The 24,602-nt window shown below is 43.9% G+C and overlaps 2 protein-coding genes across 5 annotated transcripts; one reads left to right on the top strand and one right to left on the bottom strand.

The window, feature by feature from the left end:
* Positions 1-4,942: 4,942 nt before the first annotated feature.
* LOC127306711 (uncharacterized) lies at positions 4,943-9,446 on the top strand. 3 transcript variants are annotated; one of them, XM_051337400.2, is made up of 8 exons: positions 4,943-5,213; positions 6,048-6,094; positions 6,618-6,774; positions 6,889-7,084; positions 7,173-7,299; positions 8,183-8,243; positions 8,417-8,586; positions 8,890-9,446. In XM_051337400.2, the coding sequence occupies exons 1-8, from the start codon at positions 4,991-4,993 to the stop codon at positions 9,040-9,042; spliced, it is 1,134 nt and encodes a 377-aa protein (XP_051193360.1). In that variant the 5' UTR covers positions 4,943-4,990; the 3' UTR covers positions 9,043-9,446. The 3 variants fall into 3 exon arrangements, with proteins under 3 accessions (XP_051193360.1, XP_051193359.1, XP_051193361.1); XM_051337399.2 differs by having other exon boundaries at positions 8,159-8,243; XM_051337401.2 differs by lacking the exon at positions 8,183-8,243 and having other exon boundaries at positions 8,410-8,586.
* A 1,180-nt stretch (positions 9,447-10,626) lies between these two features.
* LOC127309416 (myb family transcription factor MOF1-like) lies at positions 10,627-13,733 on the bottom strand. Of its 2 annotated transcripts, none has more exons than XM_051340278.2 (6): positions 13,577-13,733; positions 13,329-13,405; positions 13,165-13,201; positions 12,776-12,863; positions 12,348-12,615; positions 10,627-11,253 (listed from the first exon to the last, which is right to left on the bottom strand). In XM_051340278.2, the coding sequence occupies exons 1-6, from the start codon at positions 13,716-13,718 to the stop codon at positions 10,924-10,926; spliced, it is 942 nt and encodes a 313-aa protein (XP_051196238.1). In that variant the 5' UTR covers positions 13,719-13,733; the 3' UTR covers positions 10,627-10,923. The 2 variants fall into 2 exon arrangements, with proteins under 2 accessions (XP_051196238.1, XP_051196239.1); XM_051340279.2 differs by having other exon boundaries at positions 12,357-12,615.
* Positions 13,734-24,602: the final 10,869 nt, after the last annotated feature.

The raw sequence follows: 24,602 nt of genomic DNA, 5'->3' as shown, positions 1-24,602 counted from the left end.
AGATTTGGATTACTGCGCAGAAACAGATTTCTTGCTGTCACGAATTTGAGCAGTAGTCTCTGTAGGTAACTCAGAAAATTCTGCCAATTTACGTGAGTGATCCTCAAATATGTACGCAACTTTCATTCAATTTGAGCATTTTTATTTGAACAAGTCTGGTGCACCTAAAAAATATTCTTTACGGACTGTTCTGTTTTGACAGATTCTGCCTTTTATTTCGCATTGCCTGTTTTGCTATGCTTGATGATTTATTTATTCCATTAACTTTCAGTAGCTTTGTGCAATGTCTAGAAGTGTTAAGAATGATTATGTCACCTCTGAACATGTGAATTTTGATTATGAACTAACCCTCTAATGAGTTGTTTTGAGTTTGGTGTGGAGGAAGTTTTCAAGGATCAAGAGAGGAGGATGATACAATATGATCAAGGACAGTGAAAGCTCTAAGCTTGGGGATGCCCCGGTGGTTCATCCCTGCATATTTCAAGAAGACTCAAGCATCTAAGCTTGGGGATGCCCAAGGCATCCCCTTCTTCATGGACAACATTATCAGGTTCCTCTAGTGAAACTATATTTTTATTCCGTCACATCTTATGCGCTTTACTTGGAGCGTCTGTATGTTTTTATTTTTGTTTTGTTTGAATAAAGTTGGATCCTAGCATTCATTGTGTGGGAGAGAGACACGCTCCGCTGTTGCATATGGACAAATATGTCCTTAGGCTTTACTCATAATGTTCATGGCGAAGGTTGAAACTGCTTCGTTAATTGTTATATGGTTGGAAACAGGAAATGCTACATGTGGTAATTGGTAGAATGTCTTGAATAATTTGATACTTGGCAATTGTTGTGCTCATAAGGATCATGTTTAAGCTCTTGCATCATATACTTTGCACCTATTAATGAAGAAATACATAGAGCTTGCTAAAATTTGGTTTGCATGATTGGTCTCTCTAAGGTCTAGATATTTTCTAGTAAGGGTTTGAACAACAAGGAAGACAGTGTAGAGTCTTATAATGCTTGCAATATGTTTTTATGTGAGTTTTGCTGTACCGGTTCATACTTGTGTTTGTTTCAAATAACCTTGCTAGCCTAAGCCTTGTATTGAGAGGGAATACTTCTCGTGCATCCAAATCCTTGAGCTAAACACTATGCCATTTGTGTCCACCATACCTACCTACTACATGGTATTTCTCCGCCATTCCAAAGTAAATTGCTTGAGTGCTACCTTTAAATTTCTATCATTTGTCTTTGCAATATATAGCTCATGGGACAAATAGCCTAAAAACTATTGTGGTATTGAATATGTACTTATGTATCTTATTTCTTATTAAGTTGCTTGTTGTGCGATAACCATGTTCATGGGGACGCCATCAACTACCCTTTGTTGAATATCATGTGAGTTGCTATGCATGTTCGTCTTGTCTGAAGTAAGGGCGATTTACCATGAGTTGAATGGTTTGAGCATGCATATTGTTAGAGAAGAACATTGGGCCGCTAACTAAAGCCATGATCCATGGTGGAAGTTTCAGTTTTGGACAACAATCCTCAATCTCTTATGAGAATATTATTTGTTGTTGAATGCTTAAGCATTAAAGAGGAGTCCATTATCTGTTGTCTATGTTGTCCCGGTATGGATGTCTAAGTTGAGAATAATCAAAAGCGAGAAATCCAATGCGAGCTTTCTCCTTAGACCTTTGTACAAGCGGCATAGAGGTACCCCTTTGTGATACTTGGTTAAAACATATGTATTGCGATGATAATCCATGTAAATCCGAGCTAATTAGGACAAGGTGCGGGCACTATTGGTAATCTATGCATGAGGCTTGCAACTTATAGGATATAATTTACATAATGCATATGCTTTATTACTACCGTTGACAAAATTGTTTCTTATTTTCAAAATAAAAGCTCTAGCACAAATATAGCAATCAATGCTTCCCTCTGCGAAGGGCCATTCTTCTACTTCTATGTTGAGTCAGTTTACCTACTTCCTTCCATCTCAAGAAGCAAACACTTGTGTTAACTGTGCATTGATTCCTACATACTTGCATATTGCACTTATTATATTACTTTATGTTGACATTATCCATGAGATATACATGTTACAAGTTGAAAGCAACCGCTGAAACTTAATCTTCCTTTGTGTTGCTTCAATGCCTTTACTTTGAATCTATTGCTTTATGAGTTAACTCTTATGCAAGACTTATTGATGCTTGTCTTGAAAGTACTATTCATGAAAAGTATTTGCTAATGATTAAATTGTTTACTCATTGTCTTTACCATTGCTTCGAATCGCTGCATTCATTACATGTGCTTACAATAGTATTGATCAAGATTATGATGGCATGTCACTTCAGAAATTATCTTTGTTATCGTTTACCTACTCGGGACGAGTAGGAACTAAGCTTGGGGATGCTGATACGTCTCCAACGTATCGATAATTTCTTATGTTCCATGCTTGTTTTATGACAATACCTACATGTTTTATACATACTTTATGTGATATTTATACATACTTTATGTTCCATGCTTGAGTGAGTAGTTCACCCCTGGACTATGGGTCCATAGCAGTAGCTAGATGGTCGTCTTCTCCTAATTGTGCTATCATTGTTGGATCTTGTGAGCTGCCTAACATGATCAAGATCATCTATCTGTAATGCTACATGTTGCGTTTGTTGGGATCCGATGAATAATGAATGCTATGTTATGTTGATTATCAATCTATCATCTATGTGTTGTTTATGATCTTGCATGCTCTCCGTTATTAGTAGAGGCTCTGGCCAAGTCGTTACTTGTAACTCCAAGAGGGAGTATTTATGATCGATAGTGGGTTCATGCCTCCATTAAATCTGGGACAGTGACAGAAAGTTCTAAGGTTGTGGATGTGCTGTTGCCACTAGGGATAAAACATCAATGCTATGTCTAAGGATGTATTTGTTGATTACATTACGCACCATACTTAATGCAATTGTCTGTTGTTCGCAACTTAATATTAGAAGGGGTTCGGATGATAACCTGAAGGTGGACTTTTTAGGCATAGATGCATGCTGGATAGCGGTCTATGTACTTTGTCGTAATGCCCAATTGAATTTCACACTACTCATCATAACATGTATGTGCATTGTCATGCTATCTTTATTTGTCAATTGCCCAGCTGTAATTTGTTTACCCAACATGCTATTTCTTATGGGAGAGACACTACTAGTGAACAGTGGACCCCGGTCCATTCTTTTACATCGAATACAATCTACTGCAATACTCGTTCTACTGTTTTCTGCAAACATCATCATCCACACTATACATCTAATCCTTTGTTACAGCAAGCCGGTGAGATTGACAACCTCACTGTTAAGTTGGGGCAAAGTATCTTGGTTGTGTTGTGCAGGTTCCACGTTGGCGCCGGAATCCCTGGTGTTGCGCCGCACTACACTCCGCCGCCATCAACCTTCAACGTGCTTCTTGACTCCTACTGGTTCGATAACCTTGGTTTCTTACTGAGGGAAAAACTTGCCGCTGTACGCATCATACCTTCCTCTTGGGGTTCCCAACGGACGTGTGCTTTACCGTCACAACTCACAAGCAGCAAAGCTTTTTCTGGCGCCGTTGCCGGGGAACGAAAAGCTACATCACAGAGATTTCCTCCCACGTCAACCACGCGCCAGTTGTAGACAGTCAGCCACCGCGCCTCGGATTGACGGGTGTCGCCGACTCCTCCTTCACCACGGGCTTGGGGATGGTGTAGGGCGCACAGCGGTGCGACGAGGACGGCATCAATCGGGCCGGTCGTGACGACGAAGAGTTGGAGGAGGACGAGTACGTCCTCCTCGTCTGCCAGCGCGCTGCGGGAGATAGTGGCGGTGAGGACGGCGCCTCCAACCTTGGAGCGACGTTGTGGATGTCGTCGATGATGTTCTGCAGGGTGCGCCCCAGAACGCCCCAGAAGAGGACACACCCGTCCCTGTTCCAGCTGTTCGGCCCACCGACGAGGCCGCTGGTGTTGTGCATCTCCATGTCGTACTGCGCCTGGAAGTAGGTGTCCCACCTGGCATCGTTGCCTTTGGCCGCCCAGGTCCGATCGGCCCGCTCCTCGGCGGCGAGTGCAGCCCGCCGGGCCCTGATGGCGTCCGTCCAGCGCTCCGTGCCCGGCGACAGCGGCGGCGGGACGCCTATGCCGTTCACGGCCATCCTCGAGCCGCCGCTGCTTGGCAGACGCATGTCCGGCGCATGTCGCCTGGGAAAATTGGGACGCCATTAACGTCGCTTGACCAAAGGTAGGCGGCGGGGTTTTAGGCTTCCGAGCCGCTGACGCGTCGGTCCCGCTATGCTTCGCCTCACTTTTCGTTGTGTCCGTCGTGCCCGGATCGTCTCCTGTGGGGCGGGGATGGGCTCGGGGCGGCGGACACCGTATCAGAGCGCACCGGACAAAAAACGGGTTTATAGGACGCGGCTGGGAACGTTTTTTGTTCGGCATGTCCCAAAATCACCTTGGGGACGGTTTGGAGGACGCGGTTGGAGATGCTCTTACATACTCCCTCCATCCCATGGAACTGAGGGCTGTTTGGCTGTTGGCCTAAACTTTCCCGGGTAAACATTTCCGGCTAGGAATAGGCAGAAACAGGAGCAAACCCTCGGGATTATTTTCCCGACCTCTGAACTGGGGGTAAAATTTCTCCGAGAAAAGACCGGGATCACGCCGGGATTCCTGTAACCAAACAAGCCCTGAGAGAGTATAAACAATGTACTACTGTATTTCCGTTAAGTAATGGAAAGGGGTTACCCCGGTTGGAAAGGAAAGTTACGTGACATGCCTCGGTGTCATTCGCCCGGTAAACTAACTTGAGTCGCCTCTCCAGCTTGTTTACGGAAACAACACGTAATACGCCTTCGTGGCCAGTTTACGGTAAATACTTGGTAGGGCGTCGCCGCGACCAGTATCGGAGAGCGCTGGTGCCCTTCGAGTTCGAGGCTTTGGACCCAACAGACAAACCCCCTCATGGCGGCGCCGGAGCCGGAGCCGGAGTCCAGGCACGAGACGGAAACCCCAGCACCGTCCCGCGAGCCGCCGCTGGAGCCGGTAGCTGACGCCGCCGCCGACCGGGCGCTCCAGCCGTGGGAGCAGCACGCTGCGGTGATCAACCTCCCGCGCTACGACTACCGCGCGTCGGGCTCCCTCCTCCTCCGCTCCCACTCCGGTTTCCTCATCACCTGTCCAATCAGTACGTGGCGTCTTTCATGCTAGATTCTCTTGCCCTATTTTTATGGGTCGGCCATCTCCAGTGGCCAGTGCTATTATGCTAAGCTGGTCATTTGGGCTGATGTATCTGACCATCTGTTCTTGGATATTTTTTTGAGGGGTAGATATTCCGGGATTTATACGAGCTTCTTTAGTAGGACACGGACAAACGCCAAATAGTACCGTTTAGCTGTGGATTTGGAAGCGTCGAAGTTGCTTATATTTTTCCAGCATCTTATATGAGTAACAAATATATGATGACCAGTATGATTCCTAATGAAGATCTGTGGGTCTTGTTATAGCACACTAAGTTATTGCAATATGGAAATTAGTGGAAATTTTGTATAATTACCATTGACAGTTCTAGATTGCACTAGTACCACGCGAAACTACCTAAACTGCAAAAAGTAGACGAAGCATGAGACTACTGGACATTCATCGAGCATGTTGTATTTACATTTTTCTTCAGTATTGGCTATGTTCTGTCCTAAGCTAGTGCTAAATAAATCAAGATTACCAATGCTTGCGAATTTCTTTTGTTGGTGTATCAACTGCAGCTGCTATATGATAAACTCAGTTATTTGTGGTTGGTTGCCACAGTGATATTATGTAAGATAAGTGAAATAAATAGTTGAATAGAAGACAAACAATAACAATAGTGTATGCATGATATAATTCATTTTACATGGCTTGCAGTACCATTTAGGACATTATCATGACCAAATGCATAGTTAAAAGGCATCTTACTTGGGGGTAGTTTTCCTTATGCACTTAATTTCTATCCTCTGATTTGTCTGATGTGATTGTCATCTGACAGAGCGGGAGAAAAGTGCAACCAAGGAAGCCATTTCTATTCTTGGAGAGGTTGATCTTGCTCCTTATACTTTTGACTTTTCCTCTGCAATTGATAATTCTAGGCCGCAATTCTATCCTATGTACTGCTATTTCAAATTTGGTTATCTCCATGATGCTGCTCGTGAATTTGTATGGCATTTCATTCACCATGTGGTGCACGCCTCTCATGCTGTAAACCTAGTGAACCAGTGTAGCTAGAACATATATTTCAGTACCATATATGCATATGTTTCCAATCCTTCCTGTGCACTGTTCACCTCGATTCAAACATCAGGAGGTCACACCTTTGATGCCAGCTAATATTGACTTTCAGTTATGACGCTTTTGCTTTTCATCCATTTATTCTTTCGATTTTTGACTATTTATCATCAGAATAGTTTGCAAACTTTACTACAACTCTAAAGAAAGTGTTATATATGCTCTCTTTTTTGTGGTAGGGTTATGCATAGTTTGTGCAACCTTCTGCAACTCCAGCTTCCATGCACTTGTTAAAATATGTTGACGTAACACTATATTTTTTGTATTTATTCAGTACATTAGTCATGCAAGCAGCCATAGTTCTGAAAACTTGGAACCATGTTGTATGGAAGCTGCACCAAAGAAAAGAAAATTATGTTCTGAGGCTTCAGAAATTGAACATTCAGAAGATACAGTAGCAAATGGGAGAAGCGATGCTTCAGAATCGACTGGTTAGTATAAATTATACTTGATAACTTGTTGGCCATGCTAGATGTAGAGGTATTATGGGTCGTTCAGTTACCTGCATGTTTATGATCTTGTGCATTTTTGTCACACCGTAACAGGCTGCATTGAAGTAGAAGCGAGTTCGTGTCACTCCAAGACAAGTGAAGATGTTGATAGGACTTCAAATCTCTCATTGGTTAAGTTATCAATGAGTGGTTTGCTTTTCTTTTCTTTCCCTAGTGGAGGCGTTCATGTTATTCAGATGCTTACCGAAGTGTTTCATTCACTGAGATCTGGGAAGCTTAAATCTCCACAGTAAGTTCTTAACTTAATTGAATGAATTCATCTATTTAAACCATGCGTGAGATTTCCTTGAACTGAAGAAATGTGCATGAATGGACAGATGGTGTCACCGCATATTTCCTATTCAGGAAACCTGTATTCTGTCAGAAACAGAGCTACATGCCACCGTATCAAAGTTATTCCTTGATTTCTTCAAGAATAAACGAGACCAACACGAACCTATCAAGGTAGATACGATTGCGCTACTTATACTGTTTTAGTATTGAGATTAAGCTGCATCTAGTTAGTGTTGTGGACTTAGATCCACAACGGGATAACTACCGTGCAGAAGATAGCCAGACGGCATGGCTGCGAGGGATAGGGTACACATAGGTTGAGAAGAGAGAATAATTAGGGAGAGATTTGATTGATTGTTCTTGCTTAATTCGACAACTTACATGACCGACAAATACATTATACCCCCTAACTTGACATCCAAGGCACTATACTTTCCTAATCATCACTGTTCCGAATTTACCTTTCCTAATCCTATCTCTAACTCATCTTTCCTAATTCAGTTCGTCCTGTTTATAGACTCTTCCCTAGCCGACTCCTTCCCTGTGTCTCATTGGGAGGCAACATGCTAATGTCCACAACACTACACACCCCTCCCGGAAAAGCAGCTTGTCCTCAAGCTCCAGGCTGACAGCCATGGTCTTGTTGCTCCCAGGGCTCCATGTCTTGGCACATCAAGTGTTACCTCCAAGGCTCCAATATACCCAATGCCACCACAGGTGCTGCTTCAAGTTGTGTTGCCGCTGCTGGATCTGACGATGTAGGCGGTTCTCCTGTCAAGGTCGCTGCCAGTGTTGCTTCTTTTTGCGCCTTTATTGTACCACCTTGTTGCAGTACCGCCGCCACTAGTTGCGTTTCTGCGCCTGGTTGCTTGGCTGTGATTCTTTTGGCTGTGCCAATTGTCCTTGTAGCGCTGATCTGCATATGTGTCGCTACTGCTTCTTCCTCTTGCACTACTTCTTCATGCGCCTCTGCCACTGCTTCTTTATGCACCTTAGAGACTGATCTGCTACTGACTAGGATACTTACTAGACTAGGACACCAATCTGCTGCCAGGACTCTCCTGTTGCTGGACTGGCTCCACATCTTGTCGTGTTGCGGACGGCGCTGTTGCAAGGTACCCCACATAACATTGGGGCTGGCTACAACTTTGCATTTATTTTGAAGAATGACGTTATGTTTTATTTTCACAACAGTATCTCATGGAAATACATTGATCAGTAGATACTATTCATATTTCTTAGTCCATACTAATTTGAGTACAAATATAACCTATGATAAAGTTTGCAGTTGGCTATAATAGGAGAGGCATTGATGAAACTGTTACTAAGACTCAGAAGAATGACGATAACAGCTCAACTCAACAAGCTTTGATGCATAGGGAACAATGTTTCAAGGTGGTTGCTGGTGCTATCAAATCAGTTTCTGAGGGTGCAATTGTTGATCTCAAATCTCCTGAGGTATCCTTGGACAAATCCTGCTATAGTTGTTACAGCTTAGCAAGGTTTACTGTTTACTGATCAGCTATCTAGGATTAGAATTTAAAGCACCATAATCTGAACTCCGAACTTGAAAAGAGCGATGTTTGGATGCTGACTAGTGGAACTAAGGTCTTATTTTTTATTTACACCATGATGACAGCTGGAATTAGTTTGGTATTGACACCTGACATGCTGCAGTTTCAGCACGTTTAATTTCACAGCTTGTGTCAGACGACCATTTGACGAGTGTGCTAACACAGTAAACATGTTTCTGACGTCCAGGTGGCAATACTTGTGGAGGTGCTACCAATTTCTGGGGTACCCATTGGATCTTCGGTGGCTGGGGTATCTGTTCTCCCAGCTGAACTCTTCTCGGCTAAGCCTCGTCTTTGTGTTAAGGCTTTGGTATCTGATACAAAAGCAAAGAAGAAGTGATACACCGGTCCGAGTACATGTAACGGCAATGCGCAGAAGAAGCAATTTTTTTCCCCAGCATGCTCATTTCAACTGTGCCGCAACTTGAGCCTCCTATGATCACCAAGCTTCACAAACGAAGAACTCTTACATGTTGTTCTACTATAATTATCACGAGGATTTTCAGAAGCTGATTGCCTGGTTCGGGGTAGGTCAATTTGTAAGCTGCAGTTCTCGTCCAGTTCTTGTAGGCTAGCTTCGTGTCCTTTTTCTAGCGGCTGCATCATCAAAACTTAAATTAACTTGTTGCTGGACCTGGACATGATGGTGTTTTCTCTGAAATTTATTTAATATTACTGTATGACCAATTCAGTAACAAAGCATGAATGTTGCTGAGGAAGCAGCTTCTTTCATGCCTTTCTTTTTGTTTCGTCCTTCCGTACTTTTCCCCTGCAATCTACTGTGGTGTGTTCAATTGCTCATGATGGTAATAATTTGTACTACTTGAGATGAGATGCTGTCGCCCTCATAACTTTTGGTGAGAAGTAGTAAATGGTTTGATTTTGACAGAAGTTGATGCCATCGGCAGCATCAAAGGCAAACACCGAAACTGACGAGTATATTCTAACCACCTTTTTAGACTGCTTTTCTGAAGTGAGGGATTTGATTTGTCAATCTTTTATCAGCAAATCAGTGTGGCGGGTTTGAAGACTCTCTTGGGCTTTTTAACAGACGGCAGGCAGCTTGAAACAGACAACACACGCACGCACATGAGGTGACTGAATGTTTTCATCATTCTGTTTCTGTTCTCTTCCAGCAGACGGAAACGAGAGGACACTCTGACACTGTAGCTTGGCCATGGCCATGGGTACATTGGGTTGCTGCCCGCAAATACCGACCTGAATCTAAGCATCTCTACTGTGTGATCTACTACACGCAGATGTACTGTGCCACATTTGAAGCTAACATGATGTGATCAGATGCGCTCTTGTTCTATCATCCCAGCTTGGAGCAATCTGGTTGATGCAACTTTTGTTCCTCCCGTGATTTTAGCAACTGAAATCCATCCACGATCCTCCATGTCTCCCCGTTTTTTTTTTTTTTTGAGGCAAATCAGTAGGTTTCCCCACTGTGTATATTTATAAATTTTCCAAAAAAGAGTATAAGTACAAAAAAAGAGCTTATTGCTAGAGATGAGCAATAGCTGGCTATCTAGAAGGCCCTAGGCCCCCAAAAAAGAAGAAATACAAACTTATGTGGGATTGAAATCTCTCATCCCAAGATTTGAGACCATCACAAGACTTTCTAGGAGTCTTATGCAGAAGTAGCAAGACTTCATCCTTACAACCAGCCCGTAATTGTAGCATTGTTGTCAATAATGCTAGACTTACGGAAACTTCCTTACGTGAAAATCTTACGGGATGAGTTGGAGCAATCTAGTTGATGCAACTTTTGTTCCTCCCGTGATTTTAGCAACTGAAATCCATCCATGATTCTCCATGTCTCCCCGTCAGTATAATCCCGTAACAACCAGACCGTAAGTGTAGCATTGCTGATGGTATAGTACTGTATTAGATTATTAAGTATTGGTCAGAGCTTGAAATATGACAACCAGAATGCACCTTGTGACGCTGTCAATTTGTGAGAATATTACTGACAGCCTTACCACATACAAAATCGAAATTAACATTAATCCTACCCTTAATAACCAAGACAGGTACTGCCTTGTCGTTTGTCATATATTAGAGCCACTAATCCCTAGTCCATTTGCTACATGCTTGGAAGTTGGAACTTGGAAGACTATTGCAACAGAACTAGACCAAAATCAGCTGGCAAACATGACGAACACCATGTTCAGACTTGAGGTTTACAGGAAACAGCATGCAGCATAATGTCCTAAATTTAGGATCCAGGGATCGACAGGGAAAGTTCCAGGTTAACATGCTGCCCAGCAAAGCTGCAGCCCGGAGGCCCTGAGCAGTCGCTGAAGCTCCTCGGCGACGGCGAGAGCACGCAGCTGCTGTCGCTGGGACAGGAAAAGACGTCGTTCAGAGCTCTCTGCTCCAAGGCAAACCACGGCGACGGCGAGCGTTTGTTGTCCACCGAGTCGCCCGGCTCGTCTTCTCCGGTCGTCGCACTGCTGAACAGGAAGCTCCAACTTGGGTAGCTCTCCACGGAAGGTAGTGTTCTCGCCGTATGGTTCATATGATGGGGTGCTTCCGGTTTGGTAACCTGTGAAGCCAATGCAGGAGGAGGTTATAGATTGGATGAAGCTGTTAATTTTTTTATCAATTACTAATTCAGAAAGACAAAAAGCTGTTAATAAATTTGGAGAATTAGCCAGACAAAAAGGTTAGCACTAATTCTCCTGTGAATGAAGCTAATTTATGTGTTCTCCCTACTAGATAATCTGCATGTATCAGCTGCTTGGTTCGAGCCGGTGGCAGGGCAGGAAGCTACTGTACGACTGTACCAACGTGCATCCGAAGCAAAAGATCACACGCACACATACCAGGTTGCTACTGGCCAACTTTTGTCTACAACCGGGCTAGCACAGTATCAGATGATCAGAGGAGCTTTAATGAATTTGTTCTTAAGTTCTCATGTGCAATGCTCGCCCATGCATGGCCATGATGAGAACTGCTGCTGCCGCGACAGCTGAGAGGGTTGGAGGCGAGCGGAGCGCTGAAAAAGCCGCCCCTTTTGGCACATCATTGTCGATGAGCTGAAGCAGGTGCCTGGGGCAAAGCTATTATTCCTGCCAAAGATAGGGAGGGTTCTCGAGGGCCATTTCTGGCAGCGTCCGATACTAGCGTAGCATGCTGCACTGGTACTACTGCCATACCATCGCCAGTCTATACCACACCACATTGTCCTACTGAAATACCACTACAAGCGTTGATAGGGTAGCTAGCTGGGGGATTTGCATGCCCATTTAAAGCCAGTGTCGACCTTTTAGGTACCTATCCGAGATCATGTCATTTCATTCGAGGTTCCCCCGGTCGAGACATGGAAAGAACGGCAACATCAGTCAGAGATACGGTGCTGGGAGCACATCTGGAGTAATATATATATGCTAGCACACATAGGGGAAATCTACCAGGAAATACAACGGAAGCACTGTGAGGGCAGGCTAGCTACCAATGCTGCCTCAACCATATGTATAGGACAGGACAGCAAGAGATGAGACTAGAGAGACATGCATGCGAAGAGAAAGATTCAGAAGCGGCGGGAAAGCAGTTAAGACAAGAGGGATATACCGTCTTTCGATGAACTTTTGCACAACGTTCCTAGTACTGCTATGTTTGTCGAAGCTTTTCCTTTACCTGGCGTACCTTAGAGGGGTCGTCAGGCCATTGCACTTGCACCCAAGGTCCTCCTAATTCCTGGAGGTTTGCAGAAGCGGCAGCATCAGTCTGCCACCGGAGGCCCTCCTCGTTTACGCACCTCCTGTCCATGGACATTGCTTGCGCTCGCACGTAATCATCAATGCCGCAGCACTGGCTGCCAGGAACCACCATCATCATCCTCATATCACTGTTTCCTTGCATGCTCGTGTATGTTGCCGCAACTCCCGTCGTCCCAAACTTGGCCCTGTTCATACGAAGAACCAGAGAAAAGGATAAGGTTAAAGCCTTAAAGGGGCAAGGACAAGGTGTTGTTTCTGCATAAAACTACGATTTAACAAAAGATTATATTACTACACGAATATTTAGGAGCTCCAGGAATAGAAAAGTAAGTGGCAGCAAAATACCTTTTCATGGGCGGGACTATGAATCCTTTGGTGCCTTGCTCATGAATGGCAAATGAGTGATTCTTGGGAGGAAGCTGTGGCTGCATCTCTGATGGAAACATGCAGAAAGAAGAAAGCGGGTTAGCTTTGCATTAGCATCATCTACATAGCATGTGCAGAATCAGATCGAGCCCCACAAAAAAGCCACAAAGCGAGTGGCGCCGGCCGGCCTAACACAAACTACAGAGGCAGAGCTGTCTTACAGTTACGCTAATCATTATTACGACATTCACCCACAAATCATTTATTTACTCCAGTACCGTGATCCAATTCCAAATCCCAAGAAATAGTCTAATTACATAGGAAGTCTGAAAACTTGCAAGAAGATTTCAGGAAGAAGGCATCCTAACCTTTCTTCCCAATGCCATGCGGTGTGCATCTGTACATCTGTTTATAAAAGAAGAACCTTAATTCAAAATCAGATATGGCAAGAGGCCAATGGCAAGTTAGGCCATGGTTATCCAAGGGTGAACTGTGAAGGATCGAAGCTAGGATCAAGAGAGAAGAGACAGACCTGAAGGTGGCTCTTGACATGGGATATGGTGAGCCCTCCGACATCCATGAGCTGAAGAATGCGCTTCGGGGTTGCCTCTGCGGTTTAACGTCGCGCAAAGATCAGCACGATACCATGAAATAGTTTGAGAAAAAAAAATGAAAAGCCATGAACCTGAAGAAACGAAGAGTGGCAAGGCAAGGCGAGCGAGCTAGAAGGGAGGTGTTGCGAAATCTAAGAACGGAAGGGGAGGCGAGGAAGGAACGTACTGGCGCTGTCTGGGCCGCCGAGGCAGTCGACGGCTCGCAGGAAGCTCTGCTGGAGCTCGGCAGTCCACCGCATCCTGGGCACCGTGGACCTGGTGTACCGCCTCACGAACCCGCCGCTCCTCCCGCAGGTAGTCTTCGCCATGGATCTCTCCCTCGCTCGCTCGAATCCTCGACGAAGCTGCTGCCAGCTCTGGCTCGTCGTCGATCCTGGTGACCTGGTCGGCTTATATATCGCTGGGCGCGTGCCGCCTGCCTAGCTATGGTCACGAGAGCAGCTATATAGCCGCATTGCCTCTTGGCCATTGCACGCGATTAACTAGCAGAATCTGATGGGCTCAGTAGCTAGCGTCGAAAGCTAGCGGGGACAAGAAATGTACTGCGCGTCTTGTCCGTCGACGGCTCGCCTGCGTATTGCTGTGGCAGTGTGGATTCGACATCATTACGTACGTAGTAGGAGTATATGCTACTGCATGCGTGTATATGTCGTCGTGCAGACTGAATGTTTAGCTGCCCCATACACACCACTGGATTTTTTTTCAAAAGGTTAGGTGTATGCAATAGCCAAAATACAACGGTAAAATTGGGTCTAGGTGGGCCTGAATTTCAAAAAATCTCAAAAGTCGTGTTTAAAGCATTAGAAACTTTTGAAATGAGTCAAGCACATATATATATATATTATTTTGATACTTACTCACGCAAGTTTTCAAGGAAAAATATGATGGTACACGGCCTACACAAATAAGAGAATATGGAACTTTCTATTGTTTGCACAATTAGTATCAGAGCCTTACGCTGTTACTTGGTCAATATTTCTTTTTCCGCACAAGTTACATATTCCTATATTCTGGATTCTAACTTGATAGGCACATACCTCCATACATTCCCTAAAAGCATGGCTTATGCCGGCACCTTTTCCTCATGTTGGGCGACTCATGCGTGGAGATTGCCGGAAGAAATGAGATTTGGTTATGTGCAACTATGTTTTTTCTGACCGTTTAGTTTCAGAGAGAGTGAGGCGAAGCTATCGTGAGACATGTCTTCAGTTCCATGGTGAAGTTAATGACGGAGAATGGCATGAAAGCCATGATCTAGGGGCTAGTATGGTGGTTCGAGTCCCGGTGGCGAGGGGGAGTTGGCTTGGTGATTCATGACTTGGAGCCACGATATTGGCAAGTGAGGAGGAGTCTAAACTTCAGGGTGAAAGCCCAAGATCAGCTCTTAATTTGTTGTATCTGGCAATGCCCTTGTTGAAGGCATTGTTTTTCGCCGGAATTCCTTCAGGGTGAAAACCTATGATCCATAATCGGGGCGACAAAGGTGCTTGTGCACTGTTTCCTTTTTGGATTCACTTTTGGAGGGGATAGATTTCTAGCGTTGTCTTGGTGGTGTTAGGTCTGCTGATACAAGTAATAGATCACTCTAGCGGGACTTTTTTTTTGTATTTCTTCTTTCTTTTTTTGGCCATGTGCATCCGTGTTGCCATTAGGACACTTCATTGTTGCAGAGGCTGAGTGTAATTAGTATCTGCATGATATTAATATATTTCCTCTATCGAAAAAATAAGGGCCCATGTGCACCTATGACCACCAAATATGTGTTGAATGCAATAGTTATTATTGAACCAATCATAACAAAAATACATGATATCAAACTCATTTGTATCTTTAGAATTGCAAGAGTCCAATGGAAAAAATGATTTTCAGCCCAAAAAAACCAGCAAGGCCCTTACTGAAATACCTAAGGAACTGAATTCCCCATACTTTCTATGAAATTCGTTGGAACCAGATCCTTAGTATTCTTTTTTTTTGAAGGAATACGGTAGGAGAAGCCCCTACAGTGATTTTGTTTTTAAATAATAAGAACCCAAATTCGCGTTCCTGAGGACTTGAACCTGGGTGGCTGGGTTGTACATCCACTTCCCTAACCAAGTGAGCTAGGCTCACTTCCCTAACCAGATCCTTAGTATTCTAGCTTCGTTTTATTTGTAAAACTTGTGACAAATAATTAGAGGCCGTGTCTTGATTTATTAAAAAAATCATAGAAAATTCCAAGTATTGAAATCCTACGTTGTTTGTTTTATTTGTAAAAGTGAATCTTATAGGATCATGACTCATGATTCATTTGCTACAAATGTCATTCAAAATATATCTTTACATGCCATTTAAAATTGATCTTAACCTATTGGAAAGATTTCTATTTACCCAACAAGGCTACGACACAAACATTCAAATTCTAGTGCGCAATTATACTTGTTTGAGCCATATGATTCCTAAAATACATGTAAATAAAAATAATATATTATTGCAACATGATTAATTTATGTTATAAAAGAGTTTGCTTGATTGAACATGATGGGAACAAACAATATTTGACTTGACGAGAACTTTTAATTGGAAAATAATGCACAAATATTTTTAGGAACATTCTTTGTAGGATTCACTTATTATAATCAAACAATTCTTTTGGGAGTTTCCATCCTTGATTTTTTTCCTTTGAATTAAAAATACCTTATCTTCAAAATCATATGTACATATGGTTTGAATCAACATTTTCACGTTTTTAGTGTCTCGTGGAGATATAATAAAAGCATTTATAGATGGAAGGGCCGTGTCTCGGAGTAAGACCATAGATTTTGGTTCACATGATTCTAAGACTAGCCATAATGAAAGTATCATCAGTGGTGTTATGTATGTCATGTTGGCAAAAATTCGATGTGGTACATCAATTGATGAGACGAGAGTTGAAAGTGGTATCATATGATACCGTATTATATCACGTAAAACTAGAAAACTTAATAGCAAATACCTCATGTACACAAATTTATATTGAGATTCTACAAAACATTAAATATGGCAAAACTATAATATTATCTTATGATACTATGCATTATGGGGGTGATATATACTAATATATGGTACTTCTCATTGCGACTAGTCCAAAAATCGTGTAGGCACAAAGAACCTAAAATTCTATAGTGTGTGAAAAAACATGAATTCGTAAATACATGTCGTTTGGTGCTTTCCAGCAACAAAACTTGATAATTTTTCCGAAAGATTGCACATGTAGTGTGTACCATAGCTATTATTTTTGAAAATGAGAATATATTAATACTAAACAGATATTAATTATACTAGAGATCTGCAATATCATAATGTCTGAAGCTAGTCATACATCAAGGATGCACACAACCAAAAGAAAAAGAAAACACTGCCAAACTTGACCGAATCAGCGCTAACTACCACCACTAGAGGCCACACCTGAATCGCAAAAAAAGTTCTCCAAAAACGACACATCAAGGAAACGACGCACAAACACCATCTTGATCATAGATCATATGTTTTCACCCTGAAAAAAGTCTAACAAGACTTTAAACAATGTCCGCTAGGTACAACCACAAAGAGCACCACGAAGAACAAACTCCCCACATGTTGCCGCCCCCGCTAGCCGAGATTGTTGCAAAACACCGATCTTCTGGCTCAAAGCCTTCACATCCAAACTCGCCTTTGTCAACACTCGTGATCTCAAACTAAACATGAGCCATCGAGATCTAGTGGTCATCCAACGCAACCATCTTTATATTCCTTGTTGTTAACACCACGGTAATCAAAACTAAAGATGTCGTGGCGTACAAGATGGTTACGAAAAAAGTGAAATCCTGATGAAAGGTCCAGAGTTGGCCATGGCCGACGGTAGTGATAGCCGGCCCATGTCGATTGCCGGCATGGAGGTCTGGTCGAGGAGCTGAGCCACACCGACCTCACAAAGAAATTCCTGCTATGTACTATGCCACCTGAGGCCCGTGTCAAGGATGATCTCGCTTAGTGCTCCAATGACACCCACGAACACGATATGTCGTCGCGAAAACCAGGTGCGCATCCACGAGTAGGTGCCGGTTTCCGACACCCACCTTGCCCCTATGCACGACACATGTAGTGAGGCAGCCGACCTAGGTCGAGCCGGCAACCTCGAAGACAAATCGGCGATGATGGGGAGAGAAGACCGCCAAGGCATTAAGAAAAAAAAAGTGGACATACCGCTATATTACGAACTCCTCCAAGGGCGGCCAGGGGGAGGGGGGAGGGAGGAGCGGAAGAGGTCAGGTAGGGACTAGGGAGGGCCTGCGTCTGGGGAGGTAGGGTTCCCCTGTGTTACAAATACAAAGGAAAGATTTCATGAGGTTGTGACTATGGAAAATTTCTTCTAAAATTGCGTAGGAATTAGACTCTATAGAAAAGTTCCTACGAAATGCAATATCCTAACATTCCTATGCAATTCCTAACATAGGTGACGATCTGCCTGTCGTGGCTCTGCCTCCTCGGCAGGGAGGCGTTTGTGGGCATCCCTCGCGTCATGAGGAAACCTGGGGCAGCAGTCCCGGGCATGGTGGTGGTGGTCATCTTCTTCGTCGGAGGTGGTCGGCCAGGCTGGTAGTCCTGTGTGGGGGATCGTGGGATCTCACACAGGTTTTCGGCAATAGTGATCTAGTCCGGGGTGTCATGGCGGCCGGTGAAAACTGAGTCTCGACCTCGGTCTTGGTGGATGATGGCGGCATCGGTCGACGTCGTTACCTTGCGAAGGCGTCATCTTTGCCCGTCTTGGCACTACACTCGGCGAGTTGGGGATGCGCGGCTGCCGGTGAAAACCGTGCTTTGATCTTGGTTGGCGGACGATGGCGACGTGTCGCGCCGCTACTTTCTTGAAGGCATCGTCGTCGCAGTCTGCAGTTTCTCACTCGTGCTGCTCCGGGGGAAACCCTAGGTCCGGGTCTCCCGGATCGGACGATGGCAGCGCGCCCTGCATCGTTCTACCTCTTGGGGCATCGTTTTTGGAGCAGCTGCTGGATGTTGGTGGAGTGGTATTCATCTACCACATTGTTGGCGCTGAGGCTCGGTGCCATGGTGCTGCTGGGTATCGACGACAGATGCGGGATGATGTATGCGTGTAGGATGGCGGAGCCGTCTGGCGTCATGGTGGCTTCGACGGCAAGTCTTGCAAGGTTAATGTGATGATCTCTCTTGAAGATGGAGTCGAGGAAGACGGCGGTAGCAACTTCTGTGGCGTGTGCGTTGGCATGCGCGGAGAGTTTGCTTGACTGGATGTGCTTCTCAACTGCTATTGGACGGTTTGGAAAGGCATTTGGTTTTTGGATGATGTCAGTTGGTTTATTATCACCCCCTTCATCTCACTGTAGGTCTAGTAAGGTGGCTTCGAGATTGATTTTTTGTATTGCTTCTTGTAAGGTTTGCGAATAATCTAATAAAAAACCGTGGATGCAGAAGCTGGAGCGATTTTTTCCCTTTTTCGAAAAATGCAATTGCTCTAAAGCAGACAAAAATAGGCCTTGAAGGCTTGAACCTACGGACCGCATCTCATCGCGAGAAGAAAGAACACCGAAGTCCAGACTCTGGCTACCGTGTGCCTGTATCATCCCATTAACTGCAAGCTTTAGTTGTCTGCGGATACGCTGACCACGAATCCTACCTCGACAGAATACACGGCGGCGTCTTCAATTTACACGGTCTTTTCACGCGGGTCACGGTGTCACACAGCTCGTCACCTCTCCTTCGGCAGCTCCTCCCAGAAAGATCTGCACGCTGCGCCACACACATCCAAATCTAGTGCATCAGAGATACTACTACTAGTAGTCTACCGCATAGGCTACATAGGACTATGTAGCACAAAACAATTGTAGACGTGCGAAAATCATTTGTGGCAGGTCCAGTGCTCTTGTTTTTTTTTAATAATCATAAGGTTCATTTTCCACAAATTCTAAAATTATACATACAAGTGCATATACATGTCTATCATGTATGACTAAATTTGCATAGGAATGTACTATCATATTTGTTTTCTTATACGAGGCAACAGATTTACCATTTTCATTGATAGAGAAGAAGTTCAGAATTTAGTACAAATGTCTAGGAGATGTGACTTTAACACAAGCCTACTCTCTTGATATTACATAACTTAAATATTTTGCACCGGCCAAGCCCCAAGCACGAGCCCCATCCTTGATCTTGGCAATGACCATGCTCGCGGTGGATTGGTGGTGGCGAAAATCTCTAGCATTGCGTTCTTTCCAAACTTCTCAAGAAAAAAACATGATCAAGGATGCCATCGATTTCTTATGTTGCCCTCTTGCCAAGGCGATATTTATCCGCCACACATGAACGGAAGGCAAAACACAAATGTTCGGAGGAAATACAAGTAGTACTTTTTTTGCCTTTTCGGAGCCATAATTTTAAATTTTTCAGTAGCTTATCAATTTTTTCGATAAAGGACAGTTTATTATTTAAAAAGTTCATTTTACCCGGCCTCTGCATAGGTAAGATACACATAGCCTCTCAACTAAAAAAATGTCTCGTAAGCAAAGAAACGAAAAAAAGAAGCAATACAAGCCATCATCATAGAAAGTGTAAAGACGCATATGACCAATCTGCAGATTACGCTACCATCTATGTTGGGAAAAATATCCCTCATCATGTCCTCCAACCAAGTAGACACCTTCAAAATTAGGTCGCGATTCTCCATGCGTTGAAGAGATGACTATGAATGAAGCAAAGCAGTGCACCGGTAAATAACTTGCAAGTAAGATAGATTTTTATCATTAAAAATCTTGTTATTTTTATATAGCCAAAACGACCAAATAACGGCAAGTGCTCCAACCTATGATCCACTCCATTTAGCCAGTTCCCGAATATATTAGCAACACTACATGGAAGATATAAGGTACACCTATTTGGATTATTGATCATATAGATCTAGCAAACCTATTCTGCAGCTTATAATACAACATATCATCTAGCAAACCCATGAAAATATGTAGATTACATGTGTATGTACCATATAATTATTTTTTATTTTTTTGAACTTAATATACTGTTTTCGAATTTTATAAACTATCGAGATCACTGAAGCTCAGGAGCCAGAAAAAAAACCTCAGTCTATGTGCCCTTTGCTATAGAGTGTTTTTTGTGCCGGCCCCAGACCCACAGATATTCTTTCATTGAGAGCACCGTTGTATGCTTGCTCGTCGATGGTTGCTACTCACTCACAGGAGGGCAAAACGCACGTATCGCATGCATATAGCCAGAGAGATCCGAAGCAGGATGAACGAAACGAGACATGGCGAGGGAACAGGGGTTGGAGCTCGAATGGGTAAGCCGTCTGGCGTGCAGGCAGCTGTGGCGCCAGAGCAAAATCCCTGTGAAACGAGACCCGCTGCAGCACTGTATGCAACAGCCCACTGGTGCTTGCTCCTTCGACCTGCCGTCCTGGCTTCCGCTGCCTACCTACGGTTTGCCTTCAGACAGAGGCAAACTTGCCAGGAGAGATGTGAACATGAATTAGGCTAGTAGTATCATGCATATGATACTACTACATGATACTATTTTAATAATGGGTAGTATCATATAGTAGTATCATAGTTATGTTATATTTATTATTTTTTAGAATTTTAATGCAAATTTGTGTACAAGATTTGTTTAGCATTAACTTTTCTTGTTGTTTGCGCTATGATACAATATCTACCTATGTACTATAATCTTCTCTCTCCTACTTAATTAGCTGCCACATCAGTATTTTTGTGGGACCAATATGCATGATACGGAGTACTAGCTATGATACTAGCACTATAACTAGTCTTAAAGCCTGGTACAGAGAGTTGCCTGTCCAAGTGCCAGGTTATATCGAGTACCGTAATGCACGGTAAATACAGACTGAAGAAAGGACGAGGGGTCTAGTTCACGGGCCAGTACAATAGTAAACTGAGGTAGGATTACTTTCTTTTTGAAAAAGAGGTTGAGGCATCGAAGAGATCTATACGACATTTATTTATATTTTATTTAGCAAATAACCTGTAAAAGCGTACATCAAACAAACCTAAACCACCACACAACCCAAAAACCTGACAATAGGAGATGAAAATACAATCAAAGCCTTAAACCCTAAAAACACAATGGAAGAAGAAACTGATCTACATAGCTCGCACGTCTACTAGTACTCCCTCCGTTCTTTTTTAATTGACTCAGATTTAGTACAACTTTGTACAAAATTTGAGTCAATTAAAAAAGACCGGAGGGAGTAGTTCATAAAGCAGATAAATACTACTAGTACACTAGTAATTTCTAATCTGCACCCTTCATTGATGAAATTAAAATTTTGCGGCTTTCTTTACCACGTGCATGTAGGTGTGTATGTTTACGGGGTCCATCGATTTTCGATGGCGAGGAAGGGGAGGTGTGTGTGCGTTAGAGGAATCTGAGCCACGACTCTAGTCATAGCAACAATGGTAGTTTATATAGTACATGATATGCATTTATCAATACATTTTACACATAATATGTTTCAATCTCATACATCAAATCATAGAATAAAGATCCACCACATAGGAATTGATCATGTTAGGCAGCTCATATGATACTAGATCTATGAAGAACAAGAGAGAAATAGATCAAACTACTTTCACAAACCCATAGTCCAGAGGTGGACTACTCCCTCTTCATCATGGTGATGATGGTAGAGACGTTGGAGAAGGTAGAGATCCCTCCGGTGGCGGCTCTACCGGAGTTTACTCCTCCAATGTCGCTGGTTCTGGCTCTGTTTTGGTGCTTGGTGTTTTTTCTATGCTCCCCTCGAGGAAGCCTCGGGGGATCCTTTATATAGAGGTTTTTAGGTTAGACGGGGTCAGTGGGTGAAAGAATCAAGCGAATCAGACAGCCGAGGAGGGAAAGAGCATGGGCGGCACGCCCACCCGAACTGGGCGCGCCACCTGCGCTCTTTTGGCCCCTCTGGCCCTTCTCGTGAGGTCAAGTGCTCCAGGTGCTTCTTTTGACGAAATATTAACATCCCCAAAATCCTAGCTCTGTTTGATTTCGTTTAGGTCCCTGAAGGCTAAAAAAATACACAAAACAGGGTTACCTGTCCTGCAGGGTTATAACCAAAATAAAGGAGATCATCGGTAAATCCACAAAAATCAATATAAAACATGGATATGACATCATCTATGTTGAGAATATGTGGAAATATGTGTTAACAAACTAAAAAGTTCATGCATACATTTTACATGCATCACCACATCTACTCCCTCGCTCGAACCAGCCTTCTGTGCACATACTCGATCAAGCTCTAAGATCCTTGAAAACTAGTGATTGAAGGGGGTGAAGGCCATCCCCGTGACTCTTGTAGTCATGGCCCATATGTCCACACAGTTGGCATCAATTTGGTAGCCGTTCATACTTCACTAAAAAATCTCCCTTCTTTCTGAACGAACCATCAAGACAACACTTTTTAATTGCTTTCGCACGTCCAACTTCACCTTTACTCCAAAGAAAATCCCTTCACCATCTTTAGAAATCCCTTCACCATAAATAAATTTCCCCAATTTAGAGGCCAAGGATTTAATCATTGGAGCATAGCCAATCGGGAGATCATGGATTTGAATTCATATATCAATATGGAATAGCTCGATTGTTGAAGGTTTTGTGAACCCGTCATATGGCTCAATCAGTAGTAGATTGTGACGAAAGCTCCAAGGTCCACCTTCCATTACTCGCTCCCAATCTCCCATGCAAGCAAACTGGAAAGTGTGCAGATTGCCCTCTAGACAGCTTGTTTTCACTTATTGCGCGAGATCCCGAGCAGATCACATGTTCTTAACTTCTTATATAGCTAGAAATTAGAGTGCCCCACTTTCATAAAAACCCTAGAGATTTCAAGCCACCGCATCGCCTCTGCTGGCAGTGGACCTTCCTCTTTAAAGACAACGTCGTCTAGATATCATCCTCCTTGAACCCCAGCTGCTTCATCATTGCTTCAACTCCCCCATGCACTCCACTAGATGACGAAATCGCTTGATCTGCCATGATTGATATCCACAATGAAAAAGAGAACCCCGAGTCCTAGAAAACCCATCCCACCTGCACGCCAGATCCAAGGCTGGGCAACGGTGCAGAGATCTGATACGTCTCCAACGTATCTATAATTTCTGATGTTCCATGCTTGTTTTATGACAATACCTACATGTTTTGTTCACACTTTATGATGATTTTATGCGTTTTCCGGAACTAACCTATTGACGAGATGCCGAAGTGCCAGTTCCTGTTTTCTGCTGTTTTTGGTTTCAGAAATCCTAGTAAGGAAATATTCTCGGAATTGGACGAAATCAACGCCCAGCATCTTGTAATTCCACGAAGCTTCCAGAACACCCGAGAGGGACCAGAGGAGGGCCACAGGGGGCCCACACAGGTGGCTGGCGCGGCCAAGAGGGGGGCCGCGCCCCCCTATTGTGTGGCGGATCCGTAACCCCTCCGACTCCGCCTCTTCGCCTATTTAAAGGTCCCTGACCTAAATCTTCGAGACCGAAAGCCACGGTACGAGAAACCTTCCAGAGCCGCCGCCATCGCGAAGCCAAGATCTGGGGGACAGAAGTCTCTGTTCCGGCACGCCGCTGATGCGTGTAGTTGACACGTTCGTTGGGAACCCCAAGAGGAAGGTGTGATGCGCACAGCGGCAAGTTTCCCTCAATAAGAAACCAAGGTTTAATCGAACCAGTAGGAGTGAAGAAGCACGTTGAAGGTTGATGGCGGCGGGATGTAGTGCGGCGCAACACCAGAGATTCCGGCGCCAACGTGGAACCTGCACAACACAACCAAAGTACTTTGCCCCAACGAAACAGCGAGGTTGTCAATCTCACCGGCTTGCTGTAACAAAGGATTAGATGTATAGTGTGGATGATGATTGTTTGCAGAAAACAGTAGAAACGATGTGCAGTAGATTGTATTTCAGTATAGAGAATTGGACCGGGGTCCACAGTTCACTAGAGGTGCCTCTCCCATAAGATAAACAGCATGTTGGGTGAACAAATTACAGTTGGGCAATTGACAAATAGAGAGGGCATGACCATGCACATACATATTATGATGAGTACTGTGAGATTTAATTGGGCATTACGACAAAGTACATAGACCGCTATCCAGCATGCATCTATGCCTAAAAAGTCCACCTTCAGGTTATCATCCGAACCCCC

This window comes from Lolium perenne, chromosome 6 (genome assembly GCF_019359855.2).
Source record: "Lolium perenne isolate Kyuss_39 chromosome 6, Kyuss_2.0, whole genome shotgun sequence".
Classification (NCBI taxonomy): Eukaryota; Viridiplantae; Streptophyta; class Magnoliopsida; order Poales; family Poaceae; genus Lolium; species Lolium perenne.
The sequence above is the reverse complement of the archived record's forward strand: the minus strand, read 5'-3'. Positions and strand labels throughout refer to the sequence as shown.